Source organism: Lepidothrix coronata, unplaced genomic scaffold (genome assembly GCF_001604755.1).
Source record: "Lepidothrix coronata isolate B3197 unplaced genomic scaffold, Lepidothrix_coronata-1.0 Scaffold266, whole genome shotgun sequence".
NCBI lineage: Eukaryota > Metazoa > Chordata > Aves > Passeriformes > Pipridae > Lepidothrix > Lepidothrix coronata.
This window is the reverse complement of record NW_016690446.1, coordinates 495,408-522,664: the sequence shown is the minus strand read 5'-3', so window position 1 is coordinate 522,664 and position 27,257 is coordinate 495,408. Positions and strand designations below refer to the sequence as shown.

Genomic DNA, 27,257 nt, shown 5'->3' with positions numbered 1-27,257 from the left:
TGCCTTTTACCTCCATTTGAATGCTGTAAGTGGGTCTGTATTGAATGAGTCCTCTGTATCACCTTCTATATGTGAGTTAGAGATTGGCCCTTCCAGTGTTTGCTGTTGATGCTGATGATTCATTATTCCCTGGCTGAGGGGCTGGCCAACAAGACAAGACTGACCAGATCAGCAAGAGCAGATCTGGCTCAGTGTAAGCTATTAAATGACCGAAACTTGTTGGCCCATTTATTGCCTGCCTGGTTCCCATGGCTGGCATTTTCATCTTCAAATGAAGGTCACTCGAGGAGCATGCAATTACAGTAGCAGGAGTAAATCTGCAGCTTTCTATCATTTTTTTCAGTATTGTTGGGAAAAAGCGAGCAGTGCATTGATTTTTATAGCATGGAAGTTATTTTATGCACTGGCAGTGACTGAAATACTCTTTTAAACTTAGATCCTACGGAATGTTCTTTACATGGTGAGTGTTTTTGCTTATGGTATTGTAACAATTTTGATTTTGTTTTTCATCTGTTCCCTCTGCTGCTTTTTCTCAAATGCTTTTACTGGCTGTTCAGAATACTAACTGAGCCACATAATTGCCACAAGTACAACAGCTATGCAGTTGCTGTACAAGGATTGTAGCAGCTTTGGAATGTAGTCAGCATGCTAAATCAGTGTTTCTTTTCACTGGCTGTTGGGAAAGTAAATACAAATCCAGTGATTGGAAGAGAGATGAATGGTTTGTTTTTAATTATGCCATTGCTAAAAAAATGTTTCCATTTTAATTGAGATGTTTCTTTTATTTTATTCTACTTAGTAAACAAATGCTATATGTCCTATTTTAAATGTCTTGGATTTTTTTAAAAAACATGGGCCATATGCCCTCGATTCATCAGCAGAAGGTAGAATGCCCAGGTGTAATCACCACTTTTCTGTAAATCTAAAAATGTTTCAGGTGCCTGAAGTATCTGACACAGGATAACAGTCTCTATTTCATACTAAAGTTGAATTTTTTTTAACCCACAAGTCCAAGTTGTAGATTTCAACTACTGAAAGCAATGACATTTCTGTGTCATTTTTAATCAGATGTCTCCTTCATAGTATCTTTCTTGTGATGGCTGTAGCTTGGAGTCCACTGTGAAAGCAGTAATTTGTCCTTTCTTTCTGGGAACTGGAAAATTGAATATCAATATTTCTGAGGAAATATCTAATAGCAAAGAAGGGGAGGGAAGATAGTTTTTTCTGTAACTGTTCTCTTTGCAGATTGCTTTAAAAAATATTACAAGCTAAATGAGTTCTACAGTTATTTGAGACCACATTAATTGATAGCAGTCGACAGTGATTATTATCACATTCCTAAAAACTTTGTGTCCTTCGTGTCCCTGAGTGGAGAGATGATATTCTGTTGCCTGTCTCTTGCAGGACCTGTTGTTCAGTGTGTGCGCTCTCAATATCATCTCCACCATTGTCTGTGCTTTGGCAACAGCAATGTGTTGCATGCAGATGGTTTCTTCTGATCTTCTGCAAATGGTGAGTATGTTTCAGTGACAGCACAGGATATTGTCCAACATAACATATTGTCCTTATCTGTCTCTATTCATTTGCACCTCCTCTTTGCTTGTAAACTTAAGCCTATTTGTGTGTCATCTTGTGCTGTTAGAACGTGCGTGCACGTGGGTGTATTTTTTTATCTGCATATATCTGTATAATATGGCATATAGATGTATGCAGTATGAATAGTTGCTGTGTTTTAAACGTTTATATATTATATTAGAGGGTTTTAATCAGGATTTTGCAATTGGGAAGATGTTATTTTTGTTAATGAGGTTATTAATGAGGTTCAGTTATATATGCACATTAAATTTTCTCTCATTACTTGTATATTATCTCCAGTTTCCTCACTATCCAGTACCATTACTTAGCTCTGAGATATTAGTTTTCATTACTACCTTGATGTGAGAATTCTAGAGAATGAGATGTATAAGTTCAAACCTGGAACTTTTCACAGCCCTGTGCCAATAACAGTATTTTCATAAGGAAAACGTATTCAGCTTCAGAGTAGCACTTGTGTTCTAAACAAGAGGGAAAAGAATCATTAATCTTCTGCATAGTCAGCTGCATCCCAGGATAGTCTCTTGTTTTGGTTGGACAAAGACAGCTTTCCTATCCCAAATGAGTACTGTAGTTTGCAAGGTTTCGATGTGATGTTGAGACGCAAAAAAAGAAGAAAAATTTAGAAACCTTTGTATTTTGCAGTCCAGCTATACTGCTTCTAACCTCTCTCTATTGCTGGCTAATCTAGGAAAACATCCTGTTTAGCAAGTGAGGGCAAGCACACAAACCTGATAGCAGTCATTTGTGCATCAAGTATTTTAAAAGTTTGCATAGATGGAAGACTGGCCCAGCAAATTGTCTTCAAACCACTTAAACAACACAGAAAGGTTGTATGACCTGCCATGAAGGCATGTGATTGCTTTAAAAAAAAAATAAATAAATAAACAAATATAAATACAGTTGGTGCCATGGGTATTGATTTAAGTGCATGAGTCACAGAGATAAGACTGTGCTTTCTGGACAAGTGTTCCAGTCCCTGGGTTACAAACTCAGTTAAAGAATATCTTTGGTGTGTGATCTGGTGTTTGCTTCGTATAGTAATGGATATATCAAGTTAAGCACATGTGTCTATATAATGACTACAAATAGTGCATAAATGCATTTTTTCTTATAGCACTCCGTGTGTGCATATTGTGCATGTTGGTAGAGACTTGTAAATGGTGCTTATTTAATAACTTTGGATATCAAACGATTGACAAAATCATTTCAGCTGATGACACATTGTACTTTAAATGTTAAAGGATTTTTTTCATATTCTGGGTATTTTTTCTTTTCATACAATCTCCCCCTCCATGATATTTGCTGCAAGAATGCCCATTGACTAAAGGACTTTTTCACTTTGCAGTGATGATGAGGAGATGAAGAGATCTTCACAACTTCAAAAATATGTCCGGTGTAAAATGATAGCAGTGATCCAGAACCGTAGCCATATATATCCCAGGAATCTTAACCTACATTTAATTTAATGGTATTTAGCAGTGTAAGAGGAATAAAAATGTATAGATAACAATGAACCAAAAACAATGTTAAATGCTTCTGAGGGACGTATGCAAGAAGCAATAATCTCAATAGGAAGTCGAATTCCTTAAAAGCACATTATTTTTCTCTCTGCCACCTCATTCTTGACGTCTTTTAAACTCTTTCTTTACCACCTGGCATTATGTTCATTTGCTTTTGCTTCCCATGCTTTGTCCTTCCAGCTTTTTTTCTTCCTGCTTAGTTGTCCATGCTCCCACCCTTTCAGCTCCATCGACAAGAATTTTCTTCCCTCTCCACAGAAGAAGGGAAATATGTATATATCTTTCTGCTCAATCCCAGTCTTTTCTTGTTTCTCAGTTTTTCCCTTTCTTTTTTCAGGTTGCTGAGCCAGATTCCTACCGGGCCTAAGTGAGCGTAACTTCCCTGGGGCTACGCTGACTTAGACCAGCTGAGATTTGACCTGAAGATTTCTTTTTCTTTCACTATTTTCAGCCTGTTGTCCCATGACCTGCATTTCCCTTTTGCTCTACTGCACCCAGAAATCTGATCGACTTCCTTTTTTCTTGCTTGTTAATGCTCGATTTGTGCTTTTCCCTGTCGCTTTTCCCTGATGTGTGCATCTTCTCTTAGCCTGGTTGTACCATGCTGGAAATTTAAGACAAGCAGCAGCAAGAGATACCATCCCCTTAGATGAAAAAGTTTTAATTATTCTGCTGATGCTTTTACTCTTGTTCTACAGTATTCAAGAGCTATGAAGGCTCTCCTGTAGCAAAAGCAAGAAGACAATGGGGAACACCCTCCTTGGCCATCGCTGGGTTATCGTTAGAGCGTCAGTTCTGTGGGTCACGTGCTGTATTAGTGTTCTTGGCTCAGAATTTAATCAGTTAGGATGGTGAATTTTTGCAAATGTCAAGCAATTTCAATTTATTGCTTAGCAGCATAAATTAGGTGTATAATACAGTCTCAAGGAAATCTACAGCAGTGATTCTGTGAGTACATGCTTTGTTGCTGAGTTTTGCATACAGTGAGGGTCTGATTCATACAGGCAAGCTGACAGTGTTTTATTGGAAACTACTGTCTTCTGACATACTGATCTGTAGTAAAAATGTCCTAAAAATGTAAACACAAGCTCTCCAGTAGTAAGCACAGATTAAATTTTCCAATGAATTCAAAAAGGGGGTTTTGGTTTAAAAACAATTCTACCTAACAAACCTTTGGTTTCAAGTGTTAAGGAAAAAAATACTGCAAAATATTGCAAACTATTTCTTTGCTTTATATTTTATTTTATATTTTATTCTAGATTTTTCCTCATTTGCCTTGACTGTTTCAGAAAGTATCCTAAATTTTTCACTTCACTTTAACCTTTCTCACTGTGTTGCTCAGGCCAAAAAACCCATACCAACTGTACTAAAGGTGCAAGAGTAAGCAATACCATAGTTAAATATTGAAATAGCATTTGTTATGTGTTTCACGAGACAGTTTAAGGCTGCACTGCATTACAGAGCTTCCCAGAATTGTTTATTCTATGTACGCACTCCTCCAGGAAATAAATGTGAATCAAATGAGATTATATCAAAGTTCTGTAATGTGAAGAAACCTCTCTTAATAACCAGACTGTCACTTCCATGATATTTCATTTGTTGCCTAAGGCAGTTTCAGTTTGCATTTTGTCTGATGAATGGCTACTGCAAAAATGCACCCTGCTTTCTTCAAAAGGTAGCTGCCTGAACTAAACAAATAAATACAAGAAATGATGCCCACTGTGGCCAAGCTAAATCATGAAGTAGTACACCTATTCCACTCCTCCTTCCACTCCACATATGTTCATACAGTACTTATCCTAGAAGTACTGGCACTGATATAATTGAGTGTTTTCTGATTTTATCACCATCATTGTTAGTAGCTGTTCGTGTTATTTGATACCTAAAACCATCTGTTATTTTGTAAAGGAAATAAGGTAATGATGACACATGCAAGCTGTAACATTTAATTACTGTTTTCATCAGTCATAATGATAATTCAGCATGTGATTAACTTAATAGGCTCTAATTAATATTTCTACTCAAACACCTCACATAAAGCACCTCTGCATGAGGATAACATCTTGCTGGTATTGTTTAACCCCCACATGCTGGTGAAATAGTAATAAACCCTTCAGTGTGAAGCTTCACATTAAGTGAGAATTGATTGTACATTATTACATATTATTATTTAAAGTAATTACATCAAAACCTAAATATTAGGGGGTTTTGGCACAAAGTTCACTTACAGGTACTGTAAAGCCCAGAGGACAGTGTCTTTAGAAATGTGCTTTGCGAATTATATACATCCATAGAAAAATCCTAAATGTAAATATGGTTGGGTAAATATTCCCTTGACATCCACGACAAATAAAATGGTAAACCTTTGGTTCAGGAAAACTTTGACATCTTTAACAAATGTGCCATTTTTTATTAAACATTTTTTTGTAGAATAAGTATATTTAATATTTAAGACTATTTAAAATATGGTCACTACTTTGAGAACGATTACGTTGTCACAGACCAGTCCCCCTGAGACTACAGAGCTAGTGGTTTGTGATGATTGTAGGAACAGCAACTGGAAACAATGGAGCACAAAAATTTCAATCTGTTTGCCTTATCAAAATACCTGCAGTGTTGCAATTTCCCTTTAAGATCAGGGACAAATTAGAAGAGTCAACAATGGTCCTTCTATTCTTGCAGACAGTTAGAAGCTACATTTCCCTTTGGGAGATACTGATTCCAGTATTTCAGAAAAGGAAAACAACAACCTGTCCAGGAGGAGGACAGTTAATTGAAGACAGAATTATAGACCCGAGTGTATTGCAAAGAGCTTCTACTCAAGATAACATGCCAGTATTTAATTATATGCAATTAGAAATTTTTATTTCCTATTCTCAAGAATTAGCAGATTTTTATAAATGATATATAGAGGCTGAAATGAAAATAATGAATTTAGGGTCTCCAAAGGATGCATTTCGAAGTTATACAGTACATTTATTAAATGTGACGTAGAAGGCAGAGGTAATTATATGCAGATATGGGAAAGACTCCAGATAAGAAGATTCCCTCAGAGCACTAGTCGTGTACTGACGTGTGGCACTTGCTGGTTTAGATAGGTCATAATTGCTGAGCAGTGAATCCCAGCAGTGTCATTTCCATGGGCCAGTAGTGCTGATCAGCTGCAGGATACATAGACTAGAGAATGTCTGTTGATGTTCGGGGGGGTGTCCCCATGTCTGGGAATACTGATGAAGAGTTCCTAATCTCACAGACCTTGGGCAGAAGGATGTACACATGGTACCACATGAGTAACTGTTTCATTAGAGAATTGTATTTACAGGTCTTACCTGCTGTTTCTTCAGCTCCTTAACTGGGGCTTCTCCATCAGCTCTTACTTCAATGTACTCAAAATATTCAGAACAGAAATAATAAGCTCCAATCATTCTGGTCACTTCAGTGACTGACTTTTAGATGACCTGTCAGTGAAGAGCTCGATATTCAGTCTGGCAAAAAGAGAATGAGTTTTCCAATCTTATTCATCTCTATCTAATGGTGTTCATTTCACATTGAAGAGTTAAATGCTGGGCACAGAGCTGTGTAATTGTGCCCAGCACTGCCTTCCTCGCCGGGAAGGGGCAGCTGCAGTGCCTTGCTGCAGGCTGGAAGGGGCAGAGGGGTCACTGGTGTCCAGCCCGCGGCGTTCTCTGTGTCCAGTTCTCAGTGCTATAGTACACGGACCTGGGAGCAGACCTACCTTTTCAAAAAACTTTTGCCTCTTCTGGAAGTGGGGTACTTCTAACATTTGTGTTTCTGATTCTCTGCTTGCTAACAACTTGCTGCTGAGGACTAACTTCTGTTTTGAATAAGAATTGGGTACAAAACCACAGTGTTTTACAACTTTCTTGTTTGCTCTGCTGCAACCAGATGTTTTATCCTTCCCTCATAACTGCAAACCAAATAACCAAATAAGTGGTCCTGATTATCAGAGCTGTTTAAATAAAGCTGTTCCACTCCTTCCAAGTTAGAGGTGCCCCATTAAAACACAGAGAATTCCGTATGCAATGTGTGCACTACATTACACATCATTTAGCACGTGCTCCGATCTGTGTAACGGCCTCTTGGGTATCAGACGTGTTTCACAGACTAAAGTAAGGCCTTCTTTTGACCAAGGATGAGAGGACACCTGCATGAGTGTAATAGTTTGAATACCAAGCTTCCGACACAAGATTAGTAATTTCCTAAAAGAAGAGCATGAATTCTAGATCTGTATTTCATTGCCTGTGAGATTTCTGAAAGCTCTCAGCATCCAACAGCTCCAGGAGGTCAACAGAAATGGTGGAGTCTCTCACATTTCCAGAGCTGGGGGCTTTCTATTTATGCCTAGTAAATATGTTTGCAATATTAATTGATAACTACAAAGTTTTGCAAAGCTTTTTAACACTGTTGGGTATTTAGTGTTTACCAGTGGTGGTGTTTGCTGTTTATCCTTGTCTGCAACCATTTTCTATCTGTTGCTTCTGCAGTGGCTATTAATTTAATCCCAAAAGCCTATCTAGGAGACCTGCTTGTGAGAATCGTTTCATAGTGTGTGAGTTGTGTCATAGTGTGAGCTGCAGTTTTTGAAATGACATTGAGTGCAACTTGATCTTGTTGGTACTGGTGACTGAACAGGCCAACCCCATTTTCTGTCTGGCAGTTCTTATTATTGTCTGTCCTACTTGCCATCAGCATCTTGAGACTGTTTATTTAGTTACAGATGTCTTATAATACCAGTGATGTGTGTTTCCTTGTGAAAGTATTTGTCAGTGTTTCTTCACCTAGTCTAGTTTTCTCAGCCTTTTGCATTTTCTTCCTGTGTCTTTTTCTTCCTGTGTCTTTTTCTGACCTGTGGAATTTGCATTAACTCTGTGCTGAGCCCCTGACAGCCTTCACTATTTAAGACTAACCCTTACAGATTTTTGAAATACATTTTATTGCAGAAAGAATAAGCTTTTGCAGGCTCGTAGAGATTAGTAGGTAGGGTAGTATGGAATAAGATATGATTTAACTCCCACTTAGTAGCTTTCCAATTGTTTTCTCAAGGGTGTCTGTTCTTTGTGGTAATCCCTTATATTTGCTATTGTTTCATTTCCTGCTAGTTTCCCTCTTACAGCCTTTTTCACTTTAATTTCTGTGCCTTCCAGCAGGATGATACCACACAGGTAAACTGTTGTTTATAACCCCCCCCCCAAACATGTGCCTTTTCATGTCCATTCTGCTTCTCACTGTCAGTGTTGGTCACAGTTCGCTGCCATGGTTTGTATTCCCAGTGGCAGTTCTTGAAAGGGATGCAAATGGTCCTGCTGTTCAACTGAACTGCACCTAAACATTAGGGCTTTTCCTTCTTGAACCACAGCCCCTTTCTGCCCTGTGTAAAACCTCTCCCTTCTGTCACATTCCCTAAAATGTGTGCTGATGGTTCCCTTGCTGTCAAAGTGCCGTGTGTTTAATTGCCGTGTTCTGACCTGTGTTAAGAGCATCACTCCCAATACGTGACTGAATGAAACCAGCTCCAGGGAACTCCAGAATTGAAGGGATGGAGCTCCATGTTCTCTGGTGCCAACCAAAGCTTGGGTTCCATGGCAGTATATGAAAACAGTCTGGGAGAGAGTCAGGAAAGAAAATTGTTTGGTTTCCAGACAGCAAAAATGACCCCAGATTACCAACTCTTCTAGGAAAATGAGTGCAGTCCTGAGTCTGATGGAATCAAGTAGGGTACAAATTGTGACCCAGAGTATACAGATATTTGTCTTCATTATGATAAATTTTTATGCAGGTTTTCAGTAATTAAATTGAAGTTTGTCTTGCTTCCTTTTTTTCCTAAAAGATTCTTCCATGTATTTGGGACAGTGGCAGAATGATGATTGCAGAACTTAGGGCAGAAGTTTGGAGTTTAATGATTAATGTTAATGTAATATTACAGTTTGGGAAATGGCCATTTAAAGATTAGGTGAGTTTAGATCAAATGACTGCAAGAATGTTTTTTTCTGTAAGACAAATAGAGAAATGTCTGATTGTACCTGGGATAACGGCATCCCACCTCATATGAAAGATGAAAGAGCATCAGACATTTCATGTAACAAAGAGTAAATCAAGTAGATGTCTCATGTCTTTTTTTCTATACTGTGCCATCAGTAGAACACAATGGCTGAGAGTCCTTGGTTTGCTGTAAGATGTAATGATATAATGATATAATATACTCTGCAGAAGAGGTTCTCTATTAATAGTTACATGTGAAAATGTCTCTGGAGAGCTGATTAGTAAGCAGCTAATAGTTCATTTTCACAAATGGTTAAAGTTGGTCCTCCTGACTCTGTTGTGTTGTGTTACTACAGCTTTGACCTTTGAAACAACATACATGGAGTTTAATAGAATTAAGATGTAACTCAACCTTTTAAACATCAAAGACCAGTATTATTTCCTTCGTAATGTAAATTCAGCAGAACTACACAAAGTTAAATTTTAAAAAAACAGTGATATTAAAATTGAAGGTAATTTACCTTCTATTTGCTGGATCTCCTAAGTTATAAGCATTTTCCCTTTTGTTTCACTGCTTCCTAAATTTTTATCACAGGTTTAAACAAATAATAATGTAATGAGTGAACCTACAAAGACATGTTGTCTTGTTCCAGTATAAAAAAGGAATGTGCCTTCAGCGAAGTTTCTTAGCTGACTTGTTTTAAAAGGCAGGAGATAAAGATCAAGTCAGCTACTGATCCAAGAAAAGTGATATGACAGCAGAAGCTTGCCTAGAGAAAAAAAAATTCTTTTATGGTGTTGGATTGTCTTTTGATCCCCTTTTATCTGTGGGGACCATAAAGAGCCAGGTCAAGGTGGCTGCATTCCATGTGATCTGCAGCATGGTCCATATTTGATCTTGAATTAGCTTAAGCCTTTCCTAGGACACTTGTTTACAGTGTTTCCGAGATCAAAGGTATTGGAATGGCTTCCTTAAATCCCTGCTCTGCTAGAAGCTGATGAGGTTGCTGTCACAAATATTGACAGTAATTCTCATTATTATTAATTTTTATTGTTCATTGTAGTTGTTTTCTTTTTGGTTTTGAGATGTTTATATGGAATAATTGTTTTTCTTACTTTCATACCAGGATTTAAAACCTTTATACGACATTTAAGTGTGCAGTGTATCACCAAACACAGACAGCTATTAAGTATATATTTTTTTACAAGAATAATAAAGAATAGTTATAAATCACCCTTTTGTTGGAAGGGAAAAATAGGTGGGCTATTTTTAGTTGTTTTATTCAAAATTCGATGAATATGTGGTAGCCTATTTCTAGTTAGTTTTATTTGGGTTTGTTTTGGAGGGTGGCATTTGGGTTTTTTTCCCCTGTAAGCGCAGGGCACTTCAGATGGGGAAAAAAACCATCCATGCTGTTATTTTAGTAGTTTTTTCTATTGTTCATCAGTTATGAAAATACAGCTGATTATGTGGTACTATCATAAAATTGTATACAATGTAGAATTATTTCTTGAAAAGCTATTTAATTTCAATTGTCTGTGTTCTGCATCCTAAGAGTGACTCACTTGGAGGCCCAAGGCCTCTCTGTCTTTAGTCAAACCTTGTGTTGTATTTTGGCAATCTGACTCACCCTTCTCAACTGATCCCGAGTATTCTTATGGTTCCAGAAGTGCCTCTGATTTCAGTGTGGTTATTAATGAAATTGGATATTGGTCAGGGATGGTAATACTGAAATTTTATGGACATTTTTATTATTAGTGATGATGTTTCTGCCGTCTGAAGGAACTTGACCTGTTCATTTTCAGTTTCTGCCACAGAGGCCGCATTCTACCAATCCTGACTGCATGACTCCACACGGGACTGTCCTGCATCAAACCTTGGATTTTGATGAGTTCATACCACCAATCCCACCTCCACCCTACTACCCCCCAGAATACACCTGCACACCAGTGGTAGAGGCACAGAGGTGATTCTTCTTCTCTTTCTTACAGTCAGGGTGTAGTTCTGAGACTAAGAAGCAGACCAGTGGTTCTGCAGACTAAGAAGACCTTTCAAAGAATATAAAGGCAAATCATGTCCTTCACTTATATTGAGTGCTTTTTTCCAGAGAGATTACATATGGTTTTTTGCAAACTTGTCAGGTTACATCTGGAAATATTTGTGTTAAAGCTTTGCTGTAAAAGAGAAATGATTGAACTTAGCTAAGACAAGAATAACCATATCTGAACTTAAAATAGAGATCATCTTATAGGTGACGCTTTCACAATTAACATTATACACTTGAAGTTGAATATGAGATTTAATTCTTTAAGGAAGTCATTGTAGTTTAAATGTATTAATGTGGAATAGTGAAGGACTTTAACGATGACACAACAGGCTGGTGGAGATGGCTGGCATCCTAAATGAAATAGAGTTTTTAAAGCTACCCCATGAACTAGGACTTCATTTTGGTTGTCTAATAAATTTCTTCAGTTTAATTCTCTGTAGTGTATCGGCTTTGAATTCAGAGAAGGCTTTACATCACTGTGGTGTAGGTAATAGTTTACCAAACAAATCCAATGCCATTTCTTAATTATTAAGTTTGCTTGTTTGTGTTTTTATACAGAGGTCTCCATTTGGACTTTCCTCATTCCCCGTTCGGTGCTTTGTACGAAGTAACTATTAATAGCCCGGGAATGCTGTATCCAAGTGAACTGCCCCCTCCTTATGAGGCAGTGATGGGAGAGATGCCTGCCAGTCAGGTAAGGAAAGCCAAAAGAAATAGTCTTCAGATTTCCATGATGCAAAACAATTCTAGATAAATTTTGAGGAACAACCATTAGAAAATACTTATATTCTTTAAAAACATTTTTCAGACCATTTTCTTTAAAAAGGTTTAACTAACACTTAATGTGTATTTTCCTTGTGTTCTTGTGCATGATTTCATCCATTAAAAAAGTTGAATGATACTGGACTGTCAGTAACAAAAACCTAGAAGAATGGATTTGAATCACAGAAGCATGGTGTTTTTCCTTATTTGAGGATAATAGTGTTTTAAAATAACATTACACTTCTCAATTCCTATAGGTAATAAGTAGTATTGATTAGGGAGCAAGCAGGTTTATTTTCTTAAAAACCCTTAAAGTTGTAAAATATTTTTTATTCCAGCTACTGCTAATATTGGATTTGCCTCACTGTAATATACTGCATTTTGTGGCAGCTCAACACAACAGTGTAGGTTTAGTAAGGAAAAAGGTAACTGTGTGTCTTGTGACATGCAATGCTAATAACTTGTGGGTTTTGGGTATGTGTATATATAGCACAGTGCTCATGAACACTTGGATTTGCCTTGCGTGTGATCCAAGCCAAGATAATTATGAATTGCCATTTTACACTGTGTGTAGCTAGAATGTGGTCTTGAAAATTCCTAAAATAAAAATCTCTGTAAATAGCCTCAGATTAACACAGTTAATATTTTCAGTTCCCTGCTTTTGTCAGATTTCAGGTCATGTCCTGGAAAAATCCTAGAATGGTATAGATCTATACCTATAATGGTATAGATTGTCAAAATACTGTGCTCTAGCGTTGACAGGATGCCTTGAACCCAGTGCCAAATTTATGCTTTAGTAGTTGCAAAGTTGCAAAGATTTGAATGATAAAGAGATAGGGACTTATTCTTCCTATGAAACAGCAGCGAGTAGTTCCCTGTTTATTGATTAACCTTTTGACTTTACAGCTTCTAATAAACAGTTGTTATGTGGCAGAAATGCTACTCCTGAGAGTGCAGAACACCTTTATCCTGAACTTCGGGAAAGGATCCAGTATACTTCAGACAAATATTGATATTACACTTTTTGCCTTATTTTGTACTGTACAGTATGGACTCAGCTAAAACTGGAATTATAATGTATCTGCATTACAGTCAAAGCTAAGTTTTGCTTGAAGTGATTTGTGGTAATTGAATCAGCTGTCACAAAGGGGAAAATACTTAAAATTGCTTTTAGAAGCTGTAATTTCTTGCAGGCTCCAGGAGTCAAACACTCTAGATAGCACTTATGAGTGGATAGTAGTGCACTGTGGAAATACTTATGTTCAGGTTGCCAAATTGTACCCACATTTCAGAGGGGACTACCTTTTCTTTCCCCAGAATATAACACTGAAAAGTTTGCTAGTGATTTATTTCACACTGGGGGAAACACAATTGAAACTCAAACCGAAAAAAATTACATGAATTTTTACTATTATAAACAAGAATATTATTAAAATAATTAGTACAAATGTCTGAGAAAAAAGAAGACTGAGATGCAAAGCCCACAGCAAAAACACAATTAAATACCTCCAAGACATGCCTAACTTTGTGTTATACCCTCCACCTGCCACGATAAACATTGCACTAATTTTCATTTATTTGGCTATAATTAAATGAATCAGCATAAACTGAGTGTGATCACTGTGAGTGTTGTTTTTTGCTGAACAACAAAATCGGAGTTTTCAAGGCCATCTCCTTTCTAAAATATTTTTATCCAAGTTCCATCCTTTTTCTTCTGCAGTAACTTAGATAAACCTGCAAGTCTTGGAGAAATTGATATTTTTTGGTGATAAAAAAACCTGGCAAAAGTGATATGAATCATGCATGGTCTGGAGGGAAAGAGAAGGATCATATCTGTGATGAGAATTCATATGTGGTACTAAGTAAGAATTAGGAAAGTGTCTATTAATAGTTAAGCACAAAATAATTTTAAGCACTCTTGTAATTGAGACTACTCTTTGCATGAGCATCAACATCTAGCAGCACAATAACACCAGCATATAACAGAAATATAATTTAACATCAGTAATTTGAAGATGCACTGTCATGCCCTTGCAAGAAGAGTTTGAGCTTTAATAAGTAGATGTATTCACTGTTAGGTTTTTGTCTGTCTGTTTGTTTGTCTGTTTGTTGTGTTTGTTTGTTTGTTTTTGTTTTGTGGTTTTTTTGCGTGTTTTTTTTTTTTGACATCTGGGGTCAGTCTCAGCATCTTGTCCGTTCATCTCTGGTCACCTGAGTTCCAGAAGTGTTTCTTCTCCTCACCAATGAAAATGAGTGGTGACTTTTCCTTTGGAATGGTGATAATTGTCCGGTTTCGGGGCCCCCTGGTGGTCTAGTGGTTAGGATGCAGCACTCTCACCACCGCGGCCCGGGTTCGATTCCCGGTCAGGGGACTTCCCTGGGCAGATGGAGCTTGTCAGCCCTGTAAGGCCATCCATCTAAGAGAAGGTCACTCTAAACAAACCTACGTCCTGGGGACCTCACTGCCACTGTCCAAGCTTGCTCGGCCCCAGCAGATGAACCTCAGGATTAAAGGGTGGGCTCAGTTCAGTGCACGCTGGGTCTCACCTAAAAAATCCACTGCGCAGGCTCGAAGGGTAATGACCTTTCCCAAATCTTCGCTCGCGAAGACTGGCCATACATACAATTGTACAGTTTCTTACCAGCAGGGACTTTATGTATGTCTGGTAGTTGCTGGTTCAGAGAGCTTGTAGGAGCAAACTGATCCCAGGTGCTGCTCAGCAGTGAGGTTCCCTGGCAGTGATAACCAGAGCCCACACAGTGATGCTGGAGCCATGGACTTTTCTTGACAGCAGAAGATCTAATGTAGTTTTGCAGTTAGTGTCCCAGTTAAGCTGTAGATGGAGAATGGAGCCAAAGTCTAAAACAGTTTTAGGTCTACAAGGGGAACAAAATGGAGACCTGAATTCTTACATAATGGAAGTGCTCTCCTAGAACATGCACCAAGCACAGCACAGTATGAACTGAAATAATGAGATTTATAAATCCCTCAAAGGCAGACTTTACCATGGAAATCATGGCAGATTTAGCTATAAAAGTGCTTCTGGGAACCATTATGTAATAATGTCATAACTGTAAACCTTTTACAAATAGGTTTTATTTGGTTTTAAATGGATTGAGGTCCTTAGAATTTTATTAAATTATATCAAATTAGACTCAGTAGTTCATTAATTTCATGAGCAACAAATGTCCGTGCTAATTTATGTGACTGCATCAGTGTAAAAACTGCTGTTGTCATCTGTACTGATTAAGAATTCCCATTCCATGACTATGAAAAAAAGTGGGTTTCACACACAGTTTTCCATGCAAAGTATCGGCTAGGATATGAAAAAGATGAGAACAAACAGATCAGAGTTCAGTGACTGTTTTTATAACGTTTGCTCACCAGTAGGCTCTGCAGGCTTGTTAAAAGCACCAGTTTTCTTGCATTTTCCTGTTGAAAGCTCAGTGACTGTCTTTACCACCTTCGTGTCTTAGGATGTGCAGTCAATAAGGTTTTATTACCCCTGGTTGTGTAGGAACTGTATGAAACCATGTGCCGTTTCTATGTGAACCACAACTCGGACCTGGCTTAAAAATTGTCAGTGTTACCTCCTTACAATTAAAACTGTGGTTCTCCTTCCCCCCCAGGCAAGAAGTTCAATCAACCAAATGCATATAAAATACATTGAGCAGTTACCCTGAGAGAATCTAGTGTCAATAAATGTTTCAGCACAAATATTCAGTAGATATTTTTCAGTCAGCAATCAGGTTTATGAACGCACCTGGGTTAAGAATTTATGAAAGTGCCTAGAACCCCTAGATTTTTAAAAAGAAACAAACGCCCTTAAAACATTATACTGTTTCTTCCAAAATGTAGTTAGTCTGAATTTTCTCCAACAACAAAGAGAATTTGAGAACACTTCTTACTTTTCCAGTTAGTTCCCAGGAACGATCTGCAGCTTGAAGGGACACCACATTTTACTTTTACCACTGATGCGATACTCTGCTACAAAAAAGATCTTTAAGAAATTTCCAAGGGAATTGTTTAAAAATATGAGTGGTTACACATTTTCTTCCCAGTCCTCTATCCATCTATTGCTGAGTTTAAGTATTTCTGGCACTGTTCTTTATTTAGAGTTGTATTTACTAACACTTAAAATCACTTTTAAAAACTGAACTTGTATCACAAAAATTTCCCTAATCACTTGCTCATAGTAAGCTATAGATAGGTAGGTAGGTAGGTAGGTAGGTAGGTAGGTAGATAGATACATAGATACATAGATAGATAGGAAAAAATAAAATATTGAGCACAGTTAGTTATGTGTATATATGTGTGCTGTAATCTACACTGGCATGTGAAATGGAAGCTCTTTCCATAATAACTTCAGACTAATCGTGTCACAGCCAATTTTTAGAAGACCAGATACAAATTAAGTGCTTGACACAAAGGTGCACACAGAAGGGACTGATGCTTATTTCTAGACTGTCACCAACCATAAGTAGTTTTACTAGTTGATTGTGGCCCTACAGACAGAAGGAGATAGGATACTTTCTGCTAAAGATGGTATCAATCTCATTCCTTTCGACCTTTTTTATTGTTACCAGCTATTTATTGGAATAATTTTTTTATAATCACATTCCCAAAAAACTGCCAAAAATCTATTGAGATTGGTGACAAGGTCCAATCCAAAATCTATTCAAATCAATAGAAATAAAATTTCCTAAATTTCAAGTGTTTATGGGTGCAGTATTTCCAGGAGAACTGATTCTGTATTTTGTTCACATGATTCTCAAAAGTGAAGGGCAGTTACCCACTTATGTCCGTCCCTTCAGAAAAAAGGTGAGTTATAATATTATCAGCATTCTGGAGAGCACTCTGCACCAGCCCCTTGGGTGGCCACGACGTTATAGGGCTTAAAAAACACCAGGAGTTTACATCCCTGCATATAACCAAAGAGAAATACTGCTCTTGTGCTTGGTTTTGTGGTTTCTGTTTTCCTCTGTCCTATTTTAGGGTGATATGATGTGAAAATAACCCAAACATAATATGGAAAAATGCAGACTGTAGAAACAGAATTTACTTGTAATAAATGCATTAGTTTTAAGCATTGCAGACATCAAGTTTTGTAATGTGGGCCTGCAGCTGCCTGTGAATTCAAGATTAATTTACCTTGTAGATTCTCGAAAAGTGAAAATTGTGTTAAGTACATTCCTTTGCCCTGCATTTGGTTCCTGACCCAAAGATGTTGTAAAATAATTTAAATCATTTTCAATCTGAATAGCAGCTGATATGAAAGCTATTCGATGTTGTCAGGTGTATTCTGCAGATCAACAGTGCTACACTTTGTTTGGTACAATCCAGATTAACGTGCTGTTTCACTAAAAATGTTCATTTAGGTCTCTGGTACCGCCCAGCAAGTGTCTGACTCAGCCCTGGGGGAGAGGAACGTGACCCCGGACTTCAGCACACAAGGTGATCGTGGCACTGCCTTTGTCTACTTAAAGATGGAGTAGGAGTTTTGAGTGAACTTTTCCTTCTCCTCTGCCCTTCCCAGTGGAGACAGAAGGATTTGCTTTGAGATTATTCATGACAAGATGAACCTTTTCACAGTCAAGAGACTGATGCAGCTGGAAATGCAGAGCAGAGTTTTGCTAAACCAAGCGTGGTCTCTAAAGCCCTTCGAGGCAGATATGGCGACTGGCCTTTCTCTTTGAAGAGTCCTGCCCATACCTGCAGCTTGTTTCTCATTGTCAGCAGCCACAGGTGCCTTCCTGATAGTCCCCCCAGGCCTTCTCCAATATGGTAGTTTCATGCATGGCTTCCAGAAGCCTGAATGGAAGCTTGCTGCCTGAAGCATAGATGTTGGGAATGCAAGTAGATGAGTAGTAGCAGTATAGAGCCTGTTTGTTCAAAGTTTAAAAGTCAGTACCCTTGCCATGTCTGTTGCTGCAGAGAGGCTTTTTAAACACTGCAGCCTCAGTTTGTATGAAACAATTATTGTAGTTAAATTTCCATTAAATACTTTTCCTCTTCATATTCATATTGCATTAATAAGCAGACTGGCACGTGTTCTCAGTACACTCTGAGGTGGTGGCAGAGTGGTCCAGGAAACAGAAATGGTGCTCTCTTGCCTGGCCTCCAGCATGGGACTGACAAGGCTGGCAGATCAGCGCAGAGCATCTGTTCCTACATGCACAGAGTATCTGTTTTGTGGAGTAGAATTTCAGTTTCCAGATCCACCCCACCAGTGATCACCTTTAACCACTGGTAATTTTTTTTTTAATTTTTAAATAGTGTTTGAAAACTGCAAGTGTGTGTGTTATAATTGAGGGAGACTGAAGGTGTTTTGTAAGAGCTGCTGTGAACAAGGGCTTTGTCTAGAGAGCTAGTCCCTAAAGTTTTACGTCCATCTGGACTTCACATCCACAAATGACAGTCTAAATTTTAAGGCCAATTCTAGAGGTTTGACCATTGGGAAGTAGTGGACCAGCTCTCAAGCCAGGGTTTTGACATTATGTATCATGCTGTGTGCACATGAAAGGGAACTAAGGAGGTCTTCAGCATGTTTTATTCGTGTAAAATCAGTCAGGTACTACCATTCCATGTCTTCTGAGCAGTGATTGCGTCTCATCTGCTTCAGACCCTTCTTTCTGCTCTCCGTAGTACCAGAAAAATCATGTCAATGGAAGAGCAGAATAGTTAGAAGCCGAAAATACAGTTTAAGGCCCTTAAGTCCAGACAGCAAATAGTACAAACAACCACACTCCTGGTTATTAATTAAATTGAATCATACCAGAGAGTGTTTGGATAGTGCAGATCTGTGCCCTGAAAACAGGCACAGACTACTGGATGCTTTCATTTATCAATACAGACTTTATAAATATTTCAAAGCTCTAGTTAAGGGAATATGTTGCAAAGAATTATCTATGTAAAAATGTTTGTGGACACGTCACAAATATAAATAGTCCAATAAACCACTGCAGCTTTGCACCTAACACATAATAAACGGAGCATATTATGCATTTTTAGCACAATGTAGATGTGTAAATGTATTTTCACTATTGATTATTATGCCCTTTTTGACAGTGTAAGTGTTAGAAATTTATTTCCTGGAAACCCCAAAAGAAAATCGTAATTCATTTTGTGTACGAAGAAAATGTTCTTCACAAAATCTAACCTCAGGAATATTTGATTTTTCTTGTGATAGTTAATTTTCTTATACTGTAGAAAGCTTTCTGCTTTCTAGACCTCAAAACACAGGAACACATAACAAAAGTTCTGTAATTCTGTAATTCAGAAAGATCCTATTCTTCTACTCCTGAAGGAAATAGGTAAAATACATTTGTCTCATCAATATGATTAGTAACAGCTGTCATGCAAAAAGAACAGATCAGAGCCTGCTGAGCTGAATAGAATTAGGTGATTTTTATTTTGTAAATATTTTGATTTTAGATACAGGACTTTCAGGAATTCCAGTCTGATATGGGAAATGTTGTCTACACTATTGGAACTTGGAGACTGGGTTATCTAGTTTTATCTTCTTTATTTTTCTCATGACTTTGGGAATAATGCGGAACCAAATATTTATTTTCATAGGGTATTTGTAGACACGACAAAGAAAATGACAACAAGCTCAGTTTTTAATACAAAGGGTTCAAAGATGATGTGAGCTTATGTAGAATATTTAGCTTGTACCTGAATCATGTGTCACAAATGTTGTGTGCCAGAGATGTTCTATGATGGTGAATGCTTATTTGTAAAGACCTTTATGCTTCAAGGAAATGTTGGTTGATTGAATAAAGTGTTAGGTGCAGAGCTAACACTGACAGGAGCGATAGGTTTAAAAGTGATCAGAGCCATGTTTTCTCAGCATTTGTATAAAGTTTTACTTTCCCTGCCACAGGCAATCTCTCTTTGTTTACCAGAGAAACCAGTAGTGAAAGAGCTGCTCCTGTCCAGATGTAGTTGCAGATAATACTTTCATACCAGGTGCTCAAACATGCTTATACTGGAGGACAGCACAAAATTGTCTTTGCTGAAGGACATGAGAAAGAAGGAAATTACTTCAGTGTTTTTTGCTTTGGCATTCTGTCATCTGAGAGTTTTTGAATAATTATTGATGTACCTGCTGATTACTGAATTTAAATCAGTACATTGAAAATGGGGCAGGAGAGGAGTGGGAGGAAGGCAAGAAGTTTTTATTAGTCTCTGAACCTCTTGTTTTGCAGTTTCTGTTGAGAGCACCTCTCTGTTGGTCTCTGAGGCTGTTGATATCCCCGACCACAGCTACTCCTCTGAAGATCTTTGTTCGCTGGAAGTTCAAGGATCTCTCCACTCTGCAGATCTTTCTCCCTACTGTATAACCCCCAAAGGGGCTGCAGACCAGAGCTGCAGCCCCCTGGATTACCACACTCACTGCAGGTTCCACAGAACTCGCTCAGAGGGTTTTCCTGAGGATGACAGTTCCCACAACCGAGCCTCCACAGACAGGGCTCACAGACAGGAAAAGAACTGTGCCCATGGCAGACCCTTGGACTGTTCCTCAGGGAATTACAGCCCCTCAGAAAGAGAACTGCAGAGTTCTGCTCAAGAGAGCAATGCCACGGCATCTTTGAAGCAAAAGAAAACCTGCTGTGTGGACTTCAGCCAGCCTGTCCCTTTGCAGACCTCTCCCTGTTTTGGGCCTGCAAATACTTCATCATACACAAGTGGCCATGAGACTGCTGTGCGGCAGCACATTAGAAAACACCCAATTTCAAACATAGTCAGATCAAACAGTGCCCCCGTGTCATGGTCGTTTGTGACAGAAGGTAGGTGTAGAACCACAGGGCTGCAAACATGGAACAAATGAGTGGTGTGTGACTTATGCAGCAAATGGTGCTGCTGGGAATTATATACAACGTTCCAATGAGGACTGACTTATGTGTGAAGGCTTTAGTTCCATGCATATTTTCTAAATATGAAAATTTTTAAGAATGGAAATGCAAAAATTGACAGAGTGAAATTAATTTTGGCTTTTCTAAATTTCCCCGTTCTTTCTGTAATGCTCAGAAAACCATGTGTTGGGTAGCTGTCTCCACCTCTCAATTACTGTTACATTGAGAGACTGAACTAAGAAGTTGAATGGTAGCTGGTGTCTCTTTAGGAAGCTGTTACCTGAGCTGTCACACGTGTAATACAGCAGGTTGTATTTCCCAAAGGTGACACTGACATTGAGAGTATTGGGGCATGTCAAGGGCAGTCAGTGTGACCAGTGGCAAGTTGGAGTGTAGGGTGGAAAATTTTAAAGGACAAAGAAATGAAAATGAGGCACATGACAAGATGATAAATGAAAAGGAAAGCTTTTGGCTGTGGAGGATAAGTATCTTGTGCTATAAATCTCCTTTTAGACAAGTAGGGAAGACAAGAGTAGATGCTGACTGGACGGTGTATTTTCATAAAAAAAAATCTGCTTGTTAGTGAAAAAGAAAGGGTTGATTTAGTAGAGAATAATAGCAGGAATGTAGAACTGTCTAAACCATTTGGAAAGAGCAGGTTTTACAAAAGGATGTAACCTGTTCAGAGAGGTTCAGAAGGGTAACCTGGAGAAGTGGCTTGAAAGTAAAGATTTTAAAGCTTTGTAAGATGTCAGAGATTATGCTGTTACAAGATCTGTTCCCTGGGCTTTCTAAGGGATCTACAGGAAGAATCATGTGACTAGCTCAGCAAAAGTAGACAAAATGTTGAAATAACTAGTTTCCTTTAGGATGACATGTTGGTTCTGTTACACTCCTTGCATCATTACTCTGTAGATTTCAGACCCCTCATACTTAGCTCAACAGTTGATTGTGGTTTACCTTTAGAAATCTAGCCCCCAAATCTGGGCCAGGAAAAGCAAATCTTTAATCTAGAAGTCTGCATTTATTTTATGACATTCTGCTAGGATGTATGTGCTATGAAACTGCTGTGCAGACATTAAATAAGAATTTCTGAATCCTTTCTACTGTGCCAAAGACAAGAACAGCCCTTTCTCTTCTGGATGAGGCTCTGCAGCTTTCCAGTATTGTGCTCCGTGCTGGGTGAGGAGTGTTTGAGAGGTTGCTGTAGGCAACCCTATCCACGTGTTCTTGCTGCCTGCTGGGACCCCTGGTACAACAGATACTCTGCCTTCTTTTTCAATGTATCCTAAATACATTCATCATCTTTTCTGGAGAAGTGGCATGGGGGGACACCAGTTGAACATCACTGAGATGTAACTGGGCTCACCAAAAATTGTAACAGAGGCAGAGAAGGTCCTAGAAATAGGTATATACGAGGGAGGGGGAGTCAAGAAGTGACTGTGCTGACCTCATTTGCTGTTCTTTCGCTGCCCACAAAAGACTCTTTAAAATGAAATCCTTAAGAGAAGCAGTTGAGTCTAGATATGCATATTTCTTTCATGTATATGTTTGGCAAACTACAGTTTGCAAAACTTTAGTCTGTGAAGATTTTTACAACTTCACATTGCTTCCTCTTCCTTTTATTGAACTTTATTTGGAAATCATAACAGATTAGAAGCAGCCCTATTCTAATATCATTACTGGCTGTGTTTGTAGCAGCCGTGAAGCATATTTTTCCTAAGCTGTGACAAACAGCTGAAGTTCTTCACAGTCCTTGTAACTTTAAAAAGGCATTTGATCCAGATTTTTCACAACTGGCTATTGGTTCTACTCACTGTAGAATTTTAAAATATATCCACGGAGTTGACCAATAGGCAAAAGTTAAAGAGAACCACTGAGCTCCCTCCATCAACCCAGAAGAAAAAGGGTTTTCAGGTTTTTTTCAGTAACATACACTTTTCTTTTAAAATTGTCCTGGAGTAGAAGAACTGGTCAAACAGACTGACTCTATGAAAGACAGAGCTGGAACCTACAGATTGTTAATACTAATGACTCATGTAAGGGACTGTGGATTTTGGAGAACTGAGGCTGGAGGAGCTTCAGCCATGTTCACAAAAGGCAAAAAACAGTGGGCAGATTATACTTGTGGTTTGGGTTTATCTTAAGACCTAGTCTTTCTACTTTAAGAAAAAATTGTTAATTTATCTTCTGACTCACCTCCACATACAAGCCAATGTGAAGAGATTCAGAAGCACAACCTTGATATTTACTGTGTAGACTTTTGTTAAATGGGTTTTGCACGTTGCTGTGATTGCACTGCCCATAGTTTGGAACATAAATTATTTGACATGCAGATGTGGCACATGTGCGACACAACAGCAATGAGATCTAAGAAATAAATAATCTGGACATTTTAGTGCTGGCATAAAACTGTGAGCTTTTTGGTCAATAAAACACAATTCATGTGCTTCAAGCACATCTTGATGTGATGGGGTCTTTGTGGTATGTACAGTCAAATAATTCTCCCATTAATACTTTAATGTGAGCTTGATTATTTTTTAAAATATCTGTCATTTCTAGTGGAGAAATTATAAGTGAAAGTTTAATTTAATAGGTGCCTTTATAGTCCCTGTATAGTCCCTGGACAACACAAGTATGGTGGGTTCACATACAATCTCTGTCAGACATAGTTCCCTCTTAAAAAAATTATTTAAAAGTTAATAGTTTGCATGTTTTTTCTGTCCTTTCCCTGTAAAGTTTATCATAGCAAAGTAAGACAAAATCAACCTCTAACACAGAGGTTAACAAACCTAACCTAACAAACACAGATGTTTGCTACAATAAATTTAATTTATAATCACCTATCTTAGACTGTGTGGCTGTATCAGTTGAGTGTCTGAATGATTACTGTAGCGTTTGTGTTCCACATAATTCAGGGTAATGTCTAGTGGTGTAGTTTTGACTCGCTGTAAGTACATTAAGCAGTATAGTAATGGATGGGAAGACAGAACCTCTGAAGTGTCTCTCTTAATAAGCATGCTATGATTCATGTGCAGCAGTACTTCAGCATAATAGAGCAAATTAAAGACAGAGTAGAAGCTGTCTCTCCTAATTTCTTACAGATTTTCTATGTTTGTAGCACCTTAACATCTGTTTCCTTCATTTAATTATTCACTCTACCAGAGAGGATTATATGGGCTTTTCATTATAAACTGTCCCTGGAGATATGGAAGAAAACCTCTTCTAATCCACCTGGAAGTTCAATAGAGTTTTCAGTCTTGGAAGCAGATGTAAACAGCCATAGCATAAAACTGAAAGCTTGTTCCATCTTGACTGTCAGAAATGGAAAAGACTACAGTGATAATTACAATACAGGGTGATCTCATAGGTGTTGATCCTTGTGTTGGCATCCCAGAAACTCTCCTTGCAACTGTGTCCAAAGCTGTTTGCAGATGCTCCATAACCCCCTGGTATTGACTGGCTCATCAGGTACCACAGTGGTCACCTACCCATTAATCTAATCAGGGGTGTATGACATTCATCTTGCAAAGAATGAGAATATAAAAAAGGAGGTAGAAATACTGAATAAAAGACTGGTTTTGTAGAAATAAGAGGGATCCATCTTTCTCGGTTTTCCTATTTTCCAGTATAAACTCTGTCTGCCAAGGAAGTATAGAAAAATCTGAGGATTGCCCCTAGTAGAGAACCTTCCAGAGCTTCAGTGCTTAGGCCTGAAATATTTAGGATTACAGAGGAAGCCATCAAGCAGGAGCTCTATCTTCCTATTTGTATCTATTTAACAGCTCATAGGACATTTCTGTGTGTAGTAGCTTCTCTTTATGAATATTGAAAGCAGTATTTCCTCTGAGCAGTTTCATTCTGTAAAGGAGATAGTAAAAGATTCCAGTGTATTTTAACTTGTTTTGGGCAGAGGACAGCACAGGTTGACTTTGCTCCTTCTGTCTCTCTCTCTTTGGTTAAAGGTGATAATTGTGCCTGGACTCCTGTATGCAGCCAGTGTCAAGATGCAGGATTATCTCCAGCTACAGTAGAAACAGGTGAGGATCAGTTTTCTAAAGCAGGATATTTGCTTCTTTTCTTTTAACAATAATTAAAAGCTTGTGATAGAGAAATGAGCTTTAGAAAATCTGGGGCAGAAAAGCCACTTAGCTAACAGCATACATATATGGTGTACATTGCTGATGGAACGAGCCTTGAATGAAAATAAATGCTGCTCTCTTTTAGATTAGTATTTTTGCTTTCCCTATGTTTCTTACTAATGTCTCTTCTGTTATTCACTGCATATAATTTTCGAGGCCTAGAAACAAGCAGAATGTTAGACTTATTTGGGGAAGGGGGGAGCTGGGCCTAAAACTTTACAAATTACATATGTAATAGAGTAGGTCATGTTTCTCCTTATCAGTAATATCAACTGAATTCTCTGAAGGTAGAGGTAACAAAAACATCTGTGATTTATGAAATGCTTTACTACGCACCCACTCATTCTCAAGGCAGTCCTCCTTGGTCATGGGAAAGTCTTAGTCTTGACTCCTGGTTAAACTTACCCATTTTGCAGTGTTTCCTTGATTGCATGTTTTTGCTACTCTTCAAACAAAGCAGACATTTTATGACAAAATAAAAACTTTGTGACAATATTTGTTTTGCCTTTTTTCTTTTTTTTCTTTTTCTTTTTTTAAACTATTACTTTAAAGATATTCTTCCCCCCCTTTTTTAGTTGCTGTTTCTGGTTCTCATATGGCTGCCTCTGCCTGTCAGCATTCTTTGAGCAGTTTCCTATCAACTGGAAAACAGAGGGATACACGGAAAATTGACCTGCACCTAAAGCCAAAGGCTTTTCACACAGTCTCAAAAGAGCGGCCACACTCCTTAGTGGACCTTAAGGCCTATAAAGACACAAAAATTTTAGTGGCAAAATTTTTGGAACATTCAAACTGTAATCTCCCTCCAGAAGTACGTCACGTAGTGAACAGCATCCGCTCAGTAATTAAATCTGATGAGAGACACATGGAAGAAGCCATCTTCAGTGCCAATATTATAGACCAGGTAGGCCACCTGTGATGTGTTCAACTTCAATAGACAAGCCTTATTTAAATGTTTCTGCCATTTTAACTACTTCAGACAATTGCTACAGAAGTTCTTTTATAGTAACATGGTATATTTTCATAGTAAGGAATAGTTTATATTTACTGGGCAGCAGTGCATTTTACAGTGAATCATTATAAATGCATTTAAAATCACTCAGCTTGGCCTAGTAAGAACCTAGGAGATCTGTAGGGAACTGATTTACATGTTGATAATCATCCTCTCCTATCTCCAATGTCTTTCTGGACCTGTGACTGTTCCATACATCAATTTGGGATGTGTATATACGGAGATAGCCAGAACTGACTTGGATCTGTTGTTTTTTGAGGCAAATGTATTTGTGCAGCATAAGCTACTGGCTGAAAAGAATGGGTAGGTATCCAAGCAGGGCCACATCCATCTCAAAAAACAGTGCAGACCAGAAGAATTATAATGGTCCTTGCTGGTTTTAAGAAAAAGAATTGAGAAATTGTGCTTTTCCAAATGAAAGAATAATGCTGCTACTCACCCTGAGTGACAATAAAACGGACATAAGGTGTGGAAGGAATCCTATAAACTGAGGGAATTAGTGGAAGCACCTTTTAATATCTCATGCATATTTAATAATACATCATCTTTTGCAGGAAGAAAGGTGGTGAATCACCTCTTGCAAGTATTGTTACCAGAATGACAGAAATTACGTTCTTTTACCTTGTCCAATTGGAAAAGCAGAATTCTCTTAGCAGGATGCCTGTAGAGTTTCCAGAGCTTGACAGATGACTAAGGATACACCCCGGGGGACTGTTTCTCTCCCTTCTGAGACATTGTAATTTCTGGGATATTAGTCAGCTGATCCCGAAATGAGGGAAATTGTCTAAGTGTTGAACTAGGATGTGGTAACACTTGAAAAGCACGAGAGAGTTTGATGTGCAGCAGGAACCATGCAGCGCTTAAAGCTTGCTGCAAGACTGCTTTTGCTCCCTGTGAAGCAGAACACAGATGCAGCACTGGATCAGTGCCTGTGCAGTCACACGGACACAAAAGCTGCACTGTCATGATGTCCTTAGTGCTGGCAGTATGGGGGGAAACTGTAATGATTTTATTGCTTTACAAAATGCATAGCCCATTAAATCCCCAAGGTTAGAAAGCTGAAAACAATTTTCTTTACATGAAAAAACCCAGTTGCTCACACTTTGAGTGCTTATGTAGATCACAGAGCCAGAACTAGAAATCAGTAGCCCAATTTTTATCCTGTATGGATTTCTTAGATCCAGGGAGACATACCTTTTTTCCCATTAAAGAAATCATTTTAGTAGTTATATTTTTCAGACAAAAAACATTATCAATTCGTGAAGGCCCAGGGCATCCCAGCAATCTACTTAAGAAGTCACAAAATTTTTGGTGAAAG

At 38.2% G+C, this 27,257-nt stretch overlaps 1 protein-coding gene across 3 annotated transcripts in view; it reads left to right on the top strand.

Annotated features, from left to right (window-relative positions):
- The window catches only part of FAM189A1 (family with sequence similarity 189 member A1), a 111,493-nt gene that overhangs the window by 82,614 nt on the left and 1,622 nt on the right, over positions 1 to 27,257 (top strand). Inside the window, exons 5-12 of one of the 3 annotated variants that reach the window (XM_017835921.1) lie at positions 1,405 to 1,512; positions 8,282 to 8,299; positions 10,923 to 11,083; positions 11,723 to 11,858; positions 17,306 to 17,381; positions 20,138 to 20,719; positions 24,751 to 24,825; positions 25,503 to 25,831. In XM_017835921.1, coding sequence (XP_017691410.1) covers positions 1,405 to 1,512; positions 8,282 to 8,299; positions 10,923 to 11,083; positions 11,723 to 11,858; positions 17,306 to 17,381; positions 20,138 to 20,719; positions 24,751 to 24,825; positions 25,503 to 25,831 — 1,485 coding nt within the window. Of the gene's footprint in view, positions 1 to 1,404; positions 1,513 to 8,236; positions 8,300 to 10,922; positions 11,084 to 11,722; positions 11,859 to 17,305; positions 17,382 to 20,137; positions 20,720 to 24,750; positions 24,826 to 25,502; positions 25,832 to 27,257 lie in introns of all 3 variants that reach the window. The other 2 variants (XM_017835920.1, XM_017835919.1) reach the window with 2 other exon arrangements.